Source organism: Typopeltis vanoorti, chromosome 7, assembly GCF_054136105.1.
Source record: "Typopeltis vanoorti isolate ZY-2024b chromosome 7, IOZ_Tvanoo_1.0, whole genome shotgun sequence".
Taxonomy (NCBI): Eukaryota; Metazoa; Arthropoda; class Arachnida; order Uropygi; family Thelyphonidae; genus Typopeltis; species Typopeltis vanoorti.
The window spans coordinates 73,742,380-73,761,551 of NC_143555.1; the positions used below are offsets into that span (position 1 = coordinate 73,742,380).

General features: G+C 37.0%; 1 protein-coding gene across 2 annotated transcripts in view; it reads right to left on the reverse strand.

The window, feature by feature from the left end:
* Window positions 1–19,172, reverse strand: part of Graf (GTPase regulator associated with FAK) — a 573,290-nt gene that overhangs the window by 155,721 nt on the left and 398,397 nt on the right. For both annotated transcript variants that reach the window (XM_090395958.1, XM_090395957.1), the window contains one exon: window positions 8,873–8,957. In XM_090395958.1, coding sequence (XP_090252084.1) covers window positions 8,873–8,957 — 85 coding nt within the window. The remainder of the gene's footprint in view (window positions 1–8,872; window positions 8,958–19,172) is intronic.

Below are 19,172 nucleotides of genomic sequence, written 5' to 3' on the forward strand. Positions count from 1 at the left end.
GCTCACTCTGCCTATACTGCAGAATCAAAAAAGTGTGCTAATGTTGAAAAGGAAAAACCTCTGATTACCGCGAATGCTCAAGACCAAAACTCCAGCTGCTCACTCTGCCTATACTGCAGCCTGCAACAGTTGTAAAAGAATCATCACTAAGTCCAAGTCAGACTTTGGGAAGTCTGACTTGGGAAGACCTCCATGTCTTCTATTCATCCTCACATGGTGATTTCCATCTTCTCTCCAAATTCTCAGCCACTATCCAAACGTTGGTTCTCAAAAAAGTGTGCTAATGTTGAAAAGGAAAAACCTCTGATTACCGCAAATGCTCAAGACCAAAACTCCAGCTGCTCACTCTGCCTATACTGCAGCCTGCAACAGTTGTAAAAGAATCATCACTAAGTCCAAGTCAGACTTTGAAAGGGCCAAATGCTGCAAACTTGCTTCCAAATGGCAGCTGGTACTATAAAACCAGATGGTACTATAGTTACCTCACCTAAAGACAAAGCCAACTTACTGGCATCACTCTTCTCTTCAAATTCCTGCACTGATGACCTGGGCAAAGCTCCCTCCACACCACCACCAAGAATGGCTCCCTTCATGTCACCCGTATCTTCCAACAAAAAAGAAATCCAAAGAATCCTCAATAACCTGAACACAAACAAGGCATCTGGTTCTGATGGTATCCAATCTGTTGTGCTAAAAAATTATGCCCCAGAACTAACACTTATCCTGTATTGCCTCTTCAACTGGCATCTACCCTACAACATGGAAGCAGGTAAACATCCAGCCTATCTCAAAGAAAGGTGATAAAAGTCAACCAATGAACCACCATCCAATTGCTCTCACTTCTGTTCTCTCTAAAATTATGGAGAAGGTCATCAACAACCAACTTTTGAACCACCTAGAGACCAACTAATCAGTAACCAGCAGCATGGATTCTGCCACTTGCAATCTACAGCTGATGGAGAAATCTGGAGAAACTCATATGGTTGGCCTCAACATTTCAAAGTCATATGATCAGGTTTAGCACAGGAACTTACTTAACAAATTTCCACACAATGCAACTGGATCGCTCACTATGTGTCGTGGTGGACAGTTTCCTCTCCTCAGATTTCCCAACCAATGCAGGAGTGCTCCAAGGTTCTGTTCTTTCACCCACTCTTTTCCTCTTATATATAAATGACTTCCACAGACTTCCAATCCTATCCATAGCTTTGCTGATGACAGTGCACACTCCATTCCTCCTTTTTATTTGACAAACTTTGTAGCGCTCAAGTATTAGAATCCTCAAGATATATCATGACCAGTGACCTGAACTCTGATATCCTAACTATATCCCAGTGAGACAAGGACAACCTTGTAAACTTCAATGCCACCAAAACTTAGTCCTGTCTGATCTCTCAAGAAAGAGCTGTAATCCTTCCCCGCCTCCTTACCTTCAATAATACTGAGATATCCAAACATGATCAGATTTCTCTTCTTGGACTGAACTGCACCTCCAATCTTTCTTGGCACAGCCACATTTCAACCATAGCTTCTGCAGCCACCAAAAAATTTGGTGTACTTTTTCCCACAAGACACTACTTCACACCTCCACAGTTGCTAACTACAAATCCCAAATCTGCCCAACCATGGAATACTGCTCCCGTATTTGGGGTGCTGCACCAGAATCCTCTCTAAGATTGCTAGATTCTATCCAGAAGAGGGCAATCTGGCTAATTAATGATCCCTCTCTCACACAGACATTCAGTTTCTGCCTTCTGCTTTTTCTACAGATACTTTCATGGACAATGATTTTGCTGAATTGGCAACTATTATTCCTCCACTCTCCTCCAAAATTATTAAAACAAGAGCCAGTGCTGCTAACCAACATCAGTTTACAGTCCATCTTGAAACATCCAAACCAACTCCACTGCTTTCTCTTTCATTCCGTCTACTTCTGTCCTTTGGAACAGTCTTTTCTACTCTGCCTTCCCTTAAAGATTACAACCCTCAGATGTTCAAGCAAAATATAAAACAGATTCCTCATTTCTTCTATTCCTCTTGCTCAAACATGGCACTAGTGTGCTATAGGTCTTGTGGCCTTTTGTGTGTAGATCAGATATATAAAGGGGGAGGATTAATATTACTCCTCCCAAATTATACTTATCATTAGTAAACAACTGAATATCTCCTCAAATCATTCCTAATAACATAAATTGAAAAATTAAACAGCAACAGCCCAAGTATGCAGCCTTGTGGTACACCAGCAGTCATCTACCTCCTCCCTCATATGAATGCACCATTCATATGAGGGAGGAGGTATTTTATTCTCAGATGTCTGTCCATCTTATTCATATTGTTCTGCAGGATCTTTATTAATACCGTTAGTAATAAAGATCTTATATTAGCATTAGATTAGCATTTTTATTATTATTATTATTATTATGTGACACCTCTAGGGAGTCCAAAGACTCATCGAGGGAGTGTGTGCCAACAGCGATTGATCCCCTTCCAACTACTAACATGCTCAAACTTACTTAACTTTTTGCCAGCCATTAGTAGCAGAGGCTCTACCAATCAACAACCTTTGTGGCATTTGCCAGATATTAGTATTACTGGCAAAGAACTGGTTATTTCTCTTGAAACCATTCCTAATACCATTAATACTCAAATGGGCATAACAGGCTGTTATTTCAACAGGCCATAACATAGCTGTTATTTCAATAGCATCCGAATGTTATTTCAATTTTCATAGACACTTCACATATTTCCATATTTACTGATGTGTAAACAGGTTGTGGTTAGGACAGTAGCTGTTCCAGCAACACCAGAAATCCAGTATCACAACACTGGTACTGTGCCTTCTTCTTAATTCAAATGTACCACATACTATTCTACAATTACTCTTGAAATTGTAGAATTTCAAGAGTAATTGTAATTCTGCTCAAGAAAATAGCAAAAAAAAATAAAGTGTAAGATACATAGAAAACAATTTACTAAGTCCATCAGCAGTGTGTGGCAACAATTTAGTGTGCATGGGAACATTTCAGTTAGTGTGCAGCTGAGCACTCATGCAACTCAGAAGGAACAAAGAACAGTTCTGGATATGAATCATGTTTTGATTCATATCCAGAACCATGACATCTTAAATTTAATAGTTTTTAAAGGTGAAGTAACTGGGTTGTAGCAGTGGTGGTGGGGTATGAAAAATGTGTATATGAAAAAAGGCATTCTCATGACTACAGCAAAACCAAATGTTGACATCATTTATTGCCAGCATACTAATAAATTATATTACATAACAAATGTGTTATAAATTTCATACAAATTAAATATCAAAATGATTTTTTGGCAAAAGTTATTACAAATTTCCTGAAGTTAATAATTAATGTACAGTGCTTACATATGTGGAGAGACATTTCAATATGGAATATGACCACCCTGAACTGTGATGTAGCTCTCATTACATCTTACCATGATTAGCATGAAGTTCTTTAGGAGTTCTTGAAGCAAACTGGCCCACTCATAGTCCCTTTTTTCCAGCACTTGTAGGTTGGTGTGTCCATTAAGCATAATGAGCCTCTGTAGCTCAGTCAGTATAGATGTAGCCCTTTGGTCGGAAAGACCTGGGTTCTATTCCCATCCATGACATCAGGGACTGTTACCTGGTCTCTTTTGACTAAAGGTGAATTAGCCAGTCTCATATGGAGGTAGAGGGTTTTTTCCACTGGAAACTCAGGTTTTTATCCCTTAGAACGGGAAAACTGGCCCATGAACACACACAGATCTACAGTCATAAAATACATATTCAATACCTCATTGAGAGGGCTCAACCAGTCCTAAGGGATGGTGGAAGATGGGGGGGGGGAGAAACCCACATGAAAAAAAATAAATAAATACAAAATTAAGCATAATGCCTCTCCACACCATGACTCCAGCACCATTGTATTTATCCCTTTCAAGAACATTTTTGCAATGGTAAGCAGAACCACTTTCACGGCAGATCAAGTGACATTTAGAATCAAAGAAAAGACTAAAATGACTCTCATCTGTAAAGCTTACATTAGCCCATTGATATCTGGTTCAATTTTTATGGATTCAACACTACTGAAAACATTCTATATGATGAGCTGTGGATAAAGGGATGCAGACTACAAGCCTTTGAGTGTATAGGCCTACTTGTCGCAGATGCTTTGTCACAGTTTGTCGAGATATCCATGTACCTGTGCTTGAATGGAGCCAACTTGCAAAATGACCTGCTCTGGTGTGTCGATTATGTTTTGCTGTTATTACCAAAAATCTGTCTTCATCTTCCATGGTAGAGTGAGGGAGACTTCTTAGCAAACATATGAAATGCATTCATTGGTTTTGAAACGCTGCCCAGAGCCTGGATACAATGCTCTATGAGAATACAAACTCTATGGCAATATCAATAATTCTGCAGCCTTCTTCAAGCTTTCTGATAATTCTTCCCCACGTGAAATTATATAGATGATGTCACGACATTACAAGACATCCAGGTTTACAACTTTATTCCTTCACGAAAAGAGCTTCCTTCAAACAAAATTTGCTCAGCACAGCCTTTTACCTTTTAACCTGTTGAGTGCTATCACATGACCTCTTTGCATGGGATTCGAAAATTTGAATGTGTACCTGCTTTCTACTCAAATGTGTCAGTTATACAAATTGCCACAAGCTGATTCATCTGAATTTATTATTATTATTACATAACACCTCCAGGGAGTCCAAAGACTCATCGAGGGAGGGCACCTACTCTACAACTCTGTCTCTGCTAACTGCAACTACCTTCATCATCTGCACCAACAGCATCTACCACCGACCACCACCACTACTAATATTTTCACAAACAATCACAAACATTCATGCCCATGGTGGGAATTCAAACCCACAGCTTTTTGCTGGAGAGTGGATATGCTAACCACTCGGCCAACTAAGCCAGCGGAATTTGCGGTTGTAATATTCAGAAATAGTGTTGTTCTTATGTTTTGGACAGTCTATTTACCTGTGTGTGTGTGGGGGGGGGGGGGTTCTGTAGATGGTGAAGGTCAAGATCTATTTGGTTGTCTTGTAACCAACGAGGTAGACTGTAGTTAATTTTTCTTTGTGAATTGGATCCTTGGATAGTGGCGGTTCAAACTGGATAGTATTGTGTGTGTGTGTAAGGTGTCCATGTGGCCAAACTGCATACATATAACTAAACAAATACACGTAATAACCACAATAATAAGTTTTAATACGTAAATATTTCATCCTAGGTATCTTAGGACATCGTCAGTATAGTTAATTCAAACAATACTAAGAATAACATACAGTTAGGGTACATGATTATTATGGAATCCCAATATGCACGCAGTCACATGTTATAGAATTAAATTAAAATATATCTGGAGGGGGGGGGGAACAGATTACATTAAAATAAGATAACATATATAAAAATTATTTTACACAATTTTGTATGACAATTTCCCATACTTTAGGAATAGCAAGAACGTCATTATGGTTTACATTTGGTCTGTGAAGTAGGGCTTCAGCACTTTCTTTATATAAACGTTCATGTTTATATAAAGATCTATGTAGAAGTTTGGTCTTTTCCCAATGGATGCTATTCCTAAAGTATGGGAAATTGTTATACAAAATTGTGTAAAATAATTTTTATATATGTTATCTTATTTTAATGTAATCTGTTTTTGTTTTTTTTCCCCTCCAGATATATTTTAATTTAATTCTCTAACATGCTACTGCAAGCATATTGGGATTCCATTGTAATCATGCACCCTAACTGTATGTTATTCCTAGTATTGTTTGAATTAACTGTACTGACGATGTTCTAAAATACTTAGGATGAAATATTTACTTATTAAAACTTATTACTATGGTTATTACATGCGTTTGTTTAGTCATGAATTCTCTACAGGTTTCATTGTACAAAAAATGCATACACATAGTCCACATAGTGTAGCCAAACAGCGGGTTTAAGGGCTCTCTTTTCAAATGTCTCCATGAAAAATTAGCGGGGGAAGGGGGGGGGGAATAGCTGTTCCCTTTATTTGTAGAATATTCCGCATGAAACAAAATAGGCCCGAGTTCAAGGTGAATTTAAAAAAAGGACTGAGATACTGGGAGGAAATTCTGCTTCATTTAACTCCACTGAAGCAAATTTAAATTTGACAGGCTTTTCCTCGAATCTGCTGAAGCTCTTACCAACTACCCCAAACTAAACAATATGATTGTATCAAACTGCCTCTCATATGAGAAACCCTCTTCAGCAGACATTCAGCCCAATGGTCAAGAACATCCAGCCAAAGTCAGTAGGTAGTATAATTATAGGACTTTAGGTCATCCCGTATCTCTCCTGTTCCAATTTTGTTACTGAAGTGTTCCTGCATGCATGTGTTGGATACCAGAGTATTAATCCCTGAAGATGCCAATTTAACTTTGAAGAAATATAGGCAGTAATAATTAAAATAATTTAATTATTATTAAATTAAAATGAAACAAACAATGAATGAGAATCAACATATAAGGCCAAACACCAAGAACCATTTTCATAAAAGAATCCACATAACGCAGAAGCAGTCTAATGTCCTGCACACACAAATAAACTACAGATAAATGAGGGAATTGTGAAGGGAGGGTGGAAAATTTCTCACAAACACCTAAAACAAAATTGATATTAAAGCAACTGATACAACCACAAGAAAGAATGTATCTTAAAACCCTTTAACCCCCATGTTTCATCAACTTGTATTAATTTGTTCTTTTTCTTTTAGGTTTTATAAGAAGATGTGTCCGAAATTTTGAAGAAATTCAAAGACACAGAAGTGGGAACCATCAAGTTTTTCATGCTGAGAGGAAAGTCTATAACTGAAATTCACCAAATTTCGTGAGAGACTTTAGGGGACTGTGCCCCAGCATATTCAGTAGTTGCCAGATGGGTGGGCAAGTTTAAAATGGGGCATCCCGAGACAACAGATGTCTCCAGGTCAGGAAGATCTTCCACAGTGATCACACCTGAAAATACTAATGCAGTACATGCCATGATCCTTGATGACAGATGAATACCAGCCAAAACATTGCGACAACTCAGGGAATAACCAGGGATTCAGTTGGGGTCATTATCCACCAACATCTTGAAATGCAGAAGCTCTCAGCGAAGTATCTCCAAATGCTTGAATGCTGACCAAAACAGAACGTGCTGTCATGTTTTGGGTCATTTCGAGAAATCAGGTGCAAATTTTTGGCTCATATTGTAACTGTTGATGAAACATGACTTCATAACTATGACCCAGAGACCAAACAACAGTCAATATAGTGGCGACACAAAGGTTCTCCATGGCCAAATAAGTTTCCACCCCAAAAGTCAGCATGGAAGGTTCTTGCCATTGTCTTTTGGGATATGGATGGTGTAATCCTTACCAAGTACCTAAAAAAAAAAAAAAAAAAAAAAGGTGAAACTATTATAGCAGAGGTTTATTCAACAACTCTGAAGGAGGTACTGAAAGAAAAACACAGCAAGAAACTAAGCAGAGGCATGTTGCTTTTACAGGACAACACACCTGCTCTCACTGCTCATGAAACACACAAGACAATAATAATTTGGGCTTTCAATGTCTGCCTCATCCACCCTATTTGCCAGACCTGGCCCCCATTTGACTATTTCCTATTCCCAACTTTAAAGAAACACTTGAATGGAACAAAATTTACCACAAATGACGAAGTCATATCTGCAGCTGAGGGCTGGCTTGTGCAACAAGGGGAAAAGCCTTTTTTCTCAGAAGATTGCAATGATACAGCAGTGTTATAACAACTGTATAATACTTTTGTGGGGAATATGTAGAATAATGTGTAAGTTAAGTGGTTCTACCTCGATTCCTGCATGATGATTATTGCAACTTTTCAGCACACACCCTCATATGACTACCTTTTTAGATAATTAAAAGTGTGTGTGTGTGTGTGTGGTGGGGGTCAAATAGTATAAAAGTAATTTAAAACATATCTGAACTACAAATGTCACTGGTGTAGGAATAATGTGAATGAATTTGACAATTTTATTAAATTCCATTCAATCAGTAAAAGATTTATTAAAATAATTTTTAATCATTCTGCTAATAAATATGTTCTGATCAAAAACAAAATATAATCACATGGATTGTGTGCTCATCATAAATCACAATTTTTTATTAAATTCCATCAAACCAGAATGGAGTTATCAAAAGTATATCATTTTAACATATTGTCCTTTGTGCTCCTGCAAACAGTTAAAGAAAAATATGGTTTTACAAATTTTTTTATGAATTTCAAATACAAACTTAAGCAAAATCTGTCAAGTTAGAAATTGAACTGGCAAAACTAACATATAAGTTCTTATTATATTTATTTTATAAATGCAGATGCATTTTATACTTAACCCTACTAAACATTCCTGACTAGTTCACATGGGCATACAATTATCTTATAGCTTTAAACCATAATCCAAATAATGATAATAGTGTTCATAATTTGCGATGATTTTTACATGACGTGAGATAGATTTGGTTCCCGGTATATATTGTAAAAAATACGCAACAGTCATTTCTTACTTTTATAAAGAACAATATTATAGTGAACTCAATATAAAAAATTACTAGCCAGCATATTAAAACTATTGCAAAGCAAATTTTCTATTTAAAAAAAAAAAATTATTTGGACTCTATTTGCTACAGTGAGAATCGAATGTAGCACTACTATACGAATGTTAACATGACATGAATTTAACAGAACCTGCATACAAAACTTTCTTATATTCTAAAACACGATCATATAAATTAATAAGCTTATACACAATAATTTATATCTTGAAACTATCTAAATTTAATATAGGATGAATATTCTATACCTGAAATAACTCTTTAAAGCACTAGTTACTGTTTTAAGTTCCCACTCCTCTTCCTTCATATCTGCCTGACTCAGTTTTCTTCTGTCTAGGAAAAGAACATAGATTCATGCATAAGCTATTTAGTTTGACTCTAAATCAGATATATATTAATACACTGAGTTGTTTATTATTTTAGGAATTTTCCAAATATAGAGCTATTAAAAAATGCAGCATCTTTCTTTTAGAACTGTATTCTACAAAAATAGTTACTCATCAGCTTTTTTGGATGCACATAAAAATGTTTATACAGCATATTATTATTATTATTATTATTATTCAGGCCTCCATGGAGTCAAAAGACTCATCGTGGGAGGTCCTTCCTAAGAGCATAAAGTCTGTCAAGCCTCATCGAGGGGGGTCCCCCCCCCAAGAAACACGAAGTCTATCATACCACTCCTTAAACTCATTGACCATTCTCGCTCTCACCACTCCATCAGGCAATGGTTCAACCACCCTCTATGCAAAGAAACCACTCCTCATCCTCTTGCTCAGTTTCCTTTCGTAACTTCCAGGGATGACCTCTTGTCATCACTCCTTCCTGCTGTTCAACCAAGCAAAAGAACTCCCCAGTGTCAACCCCGTAACTACTTCTCAACAGTTTAAAAGTCTCAATCATATCACCTCTCCTTCTTCTTCTATCCACCAAACTCTGCAGTCCACATTCCCTCAGCCAATCCTCATAACCAAAATTGTCTGATCAGAGACTTACACAACGGAATGATAACTATTTTATCTCTGCAGGTCAGTGTCCTTCTCATAATATCGAAGCAATCCTCTGTGTTACCCTCACCACCTTTGAAATATGTCCCCTAAATTTCAGGTTTCTATCAATCATCAACCCCAGATCTAGTCTCCCTTACTTCCTCCAGTATAACTCCTCCCATAGAGTATGCAGTGTCCCATCGATGTTTCCCAAATCTCAAGACCTTACATTTTGCTGCATTAAACAGATACCCCATTCATTTGTCCATCTATCTAGCTTATTCAAATCCTCTTGCAGAGCTACCACATCTGTACTATTACTAATAATCCTTCCCAGCTTCGCATCATCTGCAAACAACTGAATATCTCTTTGCAATGTCATTGATATAAAGGGTTAAACAATATAGGTCCTAGTACTGAGCCCTGTGGGGCCCCACTTGTAACCCTCTGCCTCCTTGAAACTGCTCCACCATACACAACTCTCTGATACCTATCAGACAGCCAATCCTGAATCCAGTTGACCAATCTGACATCCAGATCCATGTGCTGCAACTTAAATATCAGCTTATCATGTGGCACCCTGTCAAATGCCTTCGCTAAGTCTAAGAAAATTGCAGTATATGCCCTTACCTCATCTAATGTTCTTGTTTCACAAATCCATATAGTATTAATATTATTAATAATTTAGAAAACCTTACGTGCTGCTAATTATTCATATTAACTTTTATATTATTATTATTATTATTATTATTACTATTATCTGAGACCGCCAGGAAGTCAAGGACTCATCGAGGAAGGCTGTAAATTATCCAACCCAGCTATCATACCTTCCCTTAAATTCATTTACACTAGATGCACTCACTACTCCTAAGGGCAAATTATTCCACTCACACACTGCTCTCTGGGAGAAAAACCTAGCTCTTACCCTTTTTTAACTGAGAACAACCTTAACTTCCATGAATTCCCACGTGTTCTCTCCCCGCCTTCCATATAACAAAAAATTTCATCATTTGAAATGCTATAACACTGATTCAAAAGTTTATAGAACTCTATCATATCACTCCCTCCCCCCTCCCCTTTCTCCTGTTAACCAAGGTCTGCAATCCACATGCTCGCAATCTGTCCTCATAATCTAAATCCCATAATCCAGATATAATCTTTGTAACTCTTCTTTGCACCCTTTCCACAGCTTCTTTATCCCCTTGGAACCTGGGAGACCAAATCTACGCACAGTAATGCAGGTGTGGTCTTATCAAAGCCTTATAAAGAGGCAAAATTACTTCCTTATCCTTACATGTCAAGGTTCGCTTCAACTTAGCAATTATCTTATCCTCTGAGTTGTATTTGCAACGTTTGCTATGTGACCTATGAACTTTAAATCCTTATCCTCCAATACACCAAGATCCCTTGCCTATTCAGTTTCTTGTAGCATAATCCCGCTAATGTAATATGCCGCTGGAACTCTAATCATGCCAAAGTGCCTAACTTTACACTTACTAACATTAAACTGACACACATTTTCATTTGCACAGATTTCCAGTCTATTCAAATCATTTTGTAATTGCTGAATATCAGTAGAATCCCTGATTGCCCCGCCTATCTTCGCTTCATCAGCAAACAATTGCACATCTGATGATAGACCGTGCTTGATATCATTAATGTATAGATTGAACAATAATGGCCGAAGGACCGAACCCTGAGGTACACCACTTGTTACCTTAAATCAGACAGATTGAGACCCACTGTATACCACTTTTTGATATCTGTCTGTCAACCATCCCCTGATCCAAGTCAATAGATTATATTCCAATCCGATATTCTCCAGTTTATGCAACAGCCTGTCATATGGTATCTTATCAAATGCCTTAGAAAAATCCAACATTATCATAGTGTATCCATTCCCTTTATCCAACTCGGCTGTAATATTGTTATAAAATATGAGCAAATTGCTAAAACATGATCTTCCTTTAGTAAACCCATGCTGTTCCCTGCAGAGTATAGAATGCTTGTCTACCCATTTCTGTATGCGAGTTCTTACCAACTTCTCTGAAATCTTCACTACCACACCAGAGATACTAATGGGTTGGTGGTTAGACACATCATTTCTTTTTTTTTCACCACCCTTGTGCAATGGAACTATCATACATTCCTTCCATTCCAGTGGTATCATTCCTGAGCTGAGACTCAAGTTATACAAATGTGCGAAAGGACTAGCCAATTCAGCTGAACATTCCTTTAGCAGACGGGCTAATATTCCATCTGTCCCTATTGGCAAATTCTTATCCATGTTGTGCAAGAGCTCATCAACCTTATTTTCATGAACCTCTAACTCTTCATCCAACATAGCAGTAGCACTGTGCATCATGCTACATACATATGGTCGATATATCTTAGCAAAGTGAGCACCGATTAACTGAACAATCTCCTTAGCTTTCGACACTCATGTACCATCTGCATTCAATAAAGTTATTCTTCCACATTCATTCTTTCTTTTGCTTGCAGCATAACAATAAAATTCTTTTGGATTGATTTTAGCTTGCATGCCAATTTCTTTTCATACTCCGTTTTAGCTTTTCTCACAATACTTGTTACTTTTCTGGCCTGAGCTTTGTATATATCATAACTCCTCTCACTCTTATTCTCACGATATTCTTTCCACGTCATCTTCTTCTTCTTGTGAATCTCTTACTTAATAAGGCTGCACATCCAATTCCCTCCCAATCTATTTATTCTTCGAACACTAGGGATACATTAAGATACCGCCTCATTCAAGCACTAAAATGCTTGAATGAGAATACCATCTTTGGGACCAAAGATAGTATTCTTCTAAGTTGATCATAATTTCCTGCTTTGTAGTTCAGCATGTAACCTGTTTTAATCGGAGCTTCAATACAAGTAGATAGTTTCCAAGAAAGAATGGCAAGATCACTGTCACCAATTGGTGGTAAAATAACCATATTCTTGACAGAGATCCCTTCTGATGCTATGAGTAAATCCAACACTCTTTGACCTTGAGTTCCTTCTTTCACATGCTGCCTGAGAAAGTTGTCTGGCAACAATTCAATAAATTCCTGTTCTTTCTTATCATGAAATTTCTCTTCTACCCAATCAATGTTTGGAAAAGTGAAGTCACCCATAATGATCATTCACTTGGTACCCATAAGGCTAAATTGGTGATGCATTTCTTCGTCCCCCTACAACTGAGCGGCCAGGTCTGAAGCAACACCCCACCATATATTTCATTCTGTTAACCTCCAGTTCACACCAGATAGACTCAAACTCATCACTACATTGTTACCATCATTGTTTTCTTGTATTTCTACCCTAACTGGACTTAAGTCATCTAATATCATTAGTAGAGGAGGAGGATATTAACCTCCTCCTATCTTTTCTGTCATTCCTAAAAATAGTATATCCGTTACAATCGATCCCACTTACCATATCTGATTCTGACAGCCAGGTTTCACTAATGCCAACAATCTTAGGCCACATCGTATTCAATAAAGCAACAAATTCAACCCCTTTGTTTTTAATGCTCCACATTTGTGTATAGACATAACAAATTATGACCTAGCCTATTCTTATAATTAGATATGCAATCTATTTGGTCTTGTTCTAGAATTTTCACTTTTTCCTCTCCAGACATTACTTAAAAGGGTCACCCCAAAGCATATTTTCCCACTCCTTCGCCACATACATAACCATGTTCAAAGGCATTCATATCTTTATCACGTTTGTATACCATAGCCGAACTTTCACACACATTTTTTCTATTCCTCCCTTGATGATCTAGTTTCCCTGACTCTGTGCATTGGGTCTCATACCAAGAAGAAATTTCTCCAGGTTTCTGATGCCAAATGAATTTAAGTGCAGGCCATCATTCTTATACAAATCTTTTCTGCCATCAAACACACCCCCACACATCTAAAAACTCACATCCATATCTTCTACATAGCCTGCACGTGAAATCATTTGCTATCATCACCCTCCTTAACTCAGTACTATCATATCTCGGCAGTAATCCTACAATTTTTACTCTCTCAGATTTCTTTCTCGTTTCTTCCAACAGACCTTTCATATCGTCTCTCATACTATGTTTGTCACCACTTAAATTATTAGTATCTACCAACACTACCATTTCTTTTACATTTCTTTTTTTCATTTTCAATTATACACACATACACTTTTAATAAAACTGACACCACCACCACAAAAAAAAAAAAAAAAAAAAGAAATGTAATCATTATTTATTAAACCGCTGATATTTTGCGGGATTTCAAAATTCCATTCTTGGAGCATAAAAAACAACAATTTTCATGATGCTCAGTATTTGTTTGCAAGAATAATGTACAGTCAACTAATGCTATAGCAGACTTATAGGGAAAAAAGAATAGCTCATTATGCTGAAAGAGTCCTTAAATAATATTTCTTTAACATAGCCATGTTGCTATGGAACTGTGACAAGGACTTTCCCTAACTGTGTATATAGTGTAAGAGTTGAAAGCTAGTAACAACCTAAAGAGAGTGGTGCATTCTATGAACCTGAAATAAGTTAGCAATGAAACATCTTCAATATAGAATTTAAAAAAAAGGTGCTGAATGAGAGCTGAAGATATACAAGGGTGTATTTTCATTTTGATAAAAAACCATAGGGTCAAAGCTGTATAACTGGGAGGAGACCTCCACATAGCCTTTAAAGGAATGTGGAGAACCGACCAGGGCTTCTGACCTAATGTCCAATCCTCACCTTCTGGTAGCGCACCCTCATAGCTATCTACCTGGATACTGAACGAACGAGGATGGGCTGGCAATTTGGAATTTAGCCGACCAAATTGTATTCTTATTGGCTTAGACCACAATATTAAATGATGGTAGGTAAAACATGATCGAATTTCATGCCAGCTGGGATGTCGCCTGGTTAAACAAGCACCCCCCTGTTTTCGCCAGGGAACCAGGGCGAACAGCGAAAAGTCAGCTACTGGAACAAATCCTAAAACACACCCCAACTAAATATCACCAGAATCGAAGATCGGTACTATCAACATAAGAAGCCTGAATGGCAAAGAAATGGAGCTAGCTGAGGAATTAGATAAGTACCAGAATGACATAATACGGGTGACTGAAACAAAAAAAGACCAAAACTGGTGAGCTCTTTCTGAGCAATAAATACAAAATGTTATTTATTCAGGCAATGACAATCAAGAAAAAGAAGGAGTAGCCCATAGTATTCAACACTAAATACGAGGTAATCTTCTTGAATGAGGCAATTTCAAGTAGAGTGATGTGGGCAAATATCAGAATGGAGAACTGGACAATCAGACTTATTTGTGCCTATGGTCCCACAGAAGGTTCTACTAAGGTAGAAGTGGAGGAATTTTTTGATGCTTTAGAAAAACCAACTGACATAATGAAAAAGGAAAAGTTTGTCCTTGTTGGGGATCTGAACAGCAGAGTAGGAAATGATTGTCAGACATACAAAAATATTTTGGGAAAATTTGGAGAAAAGAGCAAAGCTAATAATAATGGCAAATACTTGTTGGATTTCTGCTCAGGACATGGACTGGTTATTACTAACACCATGTTCCAACATAAAAATGTGCACAAATTCACATGGAGAGAAGAGGCAAGGAATAAGAAAAGTCTCATTGACTATATTATTGTTGATAGTGATGTTTTCTCCCTGGTGCAGGATACTGGAGTGTACGGAGGATTTGAAATTGGAAGTGATCACCATTTAGTCTTAAGCAGGATAAAATTGAATTTCATATTGAAAAGAAGAACATGTAAGAAAGTTTTAAAACGATTAAAAGTTGAGCAGCTCTCAGATGTGAACTGCAGACTAAAATATACAAACATTATTCAAGAAATAATGAAAGAGTTTGAGAACAGGAATCAAACCTTGGAGATTCAGTGGCAAGCTCTGAAGAAAACATTGATTCTGCCAGAGAAGCATGTGGTGAGGTTGTCTATAAGGATAGAAAAATCAGAACTCCCTGGTGGACACAGGAAGTTAAAGAGGCAGTGAAGGAAAAGAAGAAAGCATATCAAAAGTTCCTGTCAAATAAGTCAGCTTGTGCTCTTAGAGAATACAGAAACAAATGTAAGAAAGCTAAACACTGTGTAAAACTAGCTAAACAAAAGTCATGGGAAGACTTTGGTAAGAACATAGAAAATAAATATCAAGAAGGTGGCAAGACATTCTGGAGGTTGTTCAAGAAGCTCATAAACGAAGGGAAGAGTACTGTAAAAGGAATTAGAGATGATAAAGGTGATATGAAAACTGGAGAAAAAGATATCCTTGAAGTATGGAGTAATTACTTCAAAAAATTGCTAAACAAAACTAGCAGTGATGACAGCACAGTGATAAAAAACTCTGAACAGGCATACAATCAGGAATACATATCCATGCTTGAAGTAGAAAAAGCCAACAAAAGTCTAAAATGAGGAAAGGCAGCTAGAGTAGGTGATATTAGACCAGAAATGCTCAAGAATGTTGGTATAAAAGTTTTACAGTGGCTACACCGCATATTCAGAGGGCCTGGACAGAAGGACGAATTCCAGATGATTGGAGTAGAGCTCTCATAGTACCCATATATAAAAAGGGAAATACAACTGATTGTGAGAATTACAGAGGTATTTCTCTACTGAGTGTTCGTGGTAAGATATTTATGCCAGTATATATACTTAGTATACTTGAGAAGCAGTTGAGAAGGATTGTGGAAGAGAAGCTTGGTGAGGAACAAGCTGAATTCAGGCCAAATAGAGGCTGTCAGGATCAGATATTCACTTTACGACAAATAGTTGAAAAGTCATGGGAATATAACAAAGATCTGTATTTAGGTTTTCTAGATCTGGAAAAGGCATATGACAAGGTGTCAAGTGATAAGCTATTCGAAATGCTACAGTTATATGGTGTCAATGCGGCATTATATAAAGCAATTCTTGGTCTTTATTTGAGTTGTAAGTCAGTAGTTAGAACTGAAGGAAGTACAGAGAGAGAGAGAGAGAGATGGTTTAATGTTAAATCTGGCGTCAGACAAGGATGTACATTATGAAGTAAAGTGGTATTAAACCTGATATCAAAATTAGAGATGTTAATGTCAGCTCCTTGCTTTATGAGGATGATGTGATACTTCTAAATAAATCCACTACAAGTCTGCAAGATTCCCTGACTAAATTGAATAACTGTTGTAATAGATATGGTATGAAGGTCAGCAATAAAAAGACAAAGACAATGAAAATAGGCAGAAATCATTGAAAATGTCAACTGTGTTGTGAATGGAGAACCTGTGGAACAAGTTAAACATTTCAGCTACTTAGGCACGATTTTTAGTGGAGATGGTAAATTAAATATGGAAATTGACAACAGAATCGACAAAGCTGGTATGGTAGGAAGTCAATCGAATAAATTCATATGGAATAAGAGAGAAATTAGTCTAAAACACTAAATTAGCTGTACACAAGACAGTGTTCAAACCAGTTTTAACTTATGGATCTGAGAGCTGGGTCAGGAGTAAAACACTTTACCAAAGACTAGAGACCGCAGATATGAGAGTCCTGAGAAAGATTAGAGGCGTGAACAGATGGCATCAATGGCAATATCATATTAAAAACAAGGATATTAGGAAAGAACTTTACATTGTCAGCATCCAGGAATGCATTAGCAGAGCTAATCTCAGGTGGTATGGTCACTTAAATAGAATGGACGAGGAAAGATTAGCCAAACAAGTGTTCTCTGCCAGGTTGTCAGGAAAAAGACCCAGATAAAGACCAAGATATGGGTGGATTGATACGGTAAAAAGTGCCTTAGAAGATAGAATATATAAATATAAGATCTGACAATGTTTCAGCTTTGACAGGTTTGATTTGGCAGAAAATTGTAGGTAGGAAGTTAGTAATGATGTAAATTTTTCATGTAGTACTATCATATCCTACACACCCCTTGAGGGTAAATGTCAGGAATTTGATGATGATGACCATGGTGGAGAAGAATTGAAGAATCATCATATGATGATTGGCATTACTAAGATAAAGAAAACTAAAACACATTATGTATCTAAATAATAACTATAGCATAATTCACTAATACATTTGAGGGGGGGGGCAGCAACGGTATTCAACAATAAACATGAAGTAATTTCTTGAATGGCAGACAGTTTCAAATGTACTGATATGGAAAATTTTCAAAATATGAAATTGAACAATGAGGCCTATTTATGCCTATGGTACCAATTAAGGAACCAGAAGTGAAAAAAACAGAAGTATTCTTTGAAACATCAGAGAGTACACATGACACAGAGAAAATAAAAACTAGATTGCGTTGAGAATGCAAAAAGAGTAGTAGCCTGGTCAAAGATATTTCTCATGCAAACTTCTATTAGCTCATACTTTGGTAAAATAAGAGGAGAAAAAAATAGAATTTCTGTCAAGCATAATTTATACATCTCCCACAGTGTTTACCTATCTACCATACCATCAACTGATGCATTCTTTCTTCTACTAACCACATATCAATGAATTACCTAAGATTCTCCATGGCCTTACTGGTTAATCATTACTCATACACTGTATACTTCCTCTATCATTACATCATATGTTCTTTCTTGCTCTTAATTACTTCTTAGATAAATTACTATCTCTTACCGCATAATGGCTCTATCATGCTTTTTACAAGCTCCTCAAGAGGAGCTGAAAGGAGTTGCTTAGTAGCTCCTCCTGAGGAAATACATATTTCAGCTCTCAGCTCATATCAAAGAAAAATTGTGTAATAACCGAATCACGGTATAATCATAGTTTTTTTTTTTCTTTAATAGTTCTCACAAGCAAATCAAAAGCATAGGAATAACATGCTTCTTGACAAATACTATTGATGATCTGCAGTAAGGGAACAGTCAGCAAATTGTTATTTAATGTTTTTAAGAAGTTGGTGGTTTGCATAATTCTTTATTCCACAGCTAATTCCAAATCAAAGCAGGAATTTCAATATGCATGGAGAAATTTTAAAATCTAACCTGAATTCTTAATGGTATCTAGAATCTTCATGTAGCACAATTTCCATCACTACAATCATATGAGCCAAGCATAAAGCTGATCTCCTGATCTCATTCTTCTCCAATTCCTGAGAATCTTTGACCAAGGCAAACCACTTCTCACTACACTGAGAAGAGCTCACTGCATGGCGCTTCTGATTTATCACAACAAAACCATTAGAATACAAGAACACTTGACTGCTCCAAATATTAATCTATAAGAAGTTATCCCTTTAAAGAACCGATTTCTTTTGAAGGGATGTTGTTTGTGCACTAGGCAATGCAGACCATCTAGTGTTCACATCTTTTCCCAAGAAGTATCACTCATACAGCTACCTTCATCCATATTTTTCAGGCATTACAAAAAATACCAGATAGGATTATCTTCGTGCCTCTGTGCCTCATTCTCTTGTTCAGACTTGTGTTTCACTTGTGTTCTTACTGGTACAGAAGCATTTATTCCCAATTTCCACTCTAAATTATGTTTTCCTTATCTAAGATTGGTTCTCAAAGGTATGCCAAAGATGTAC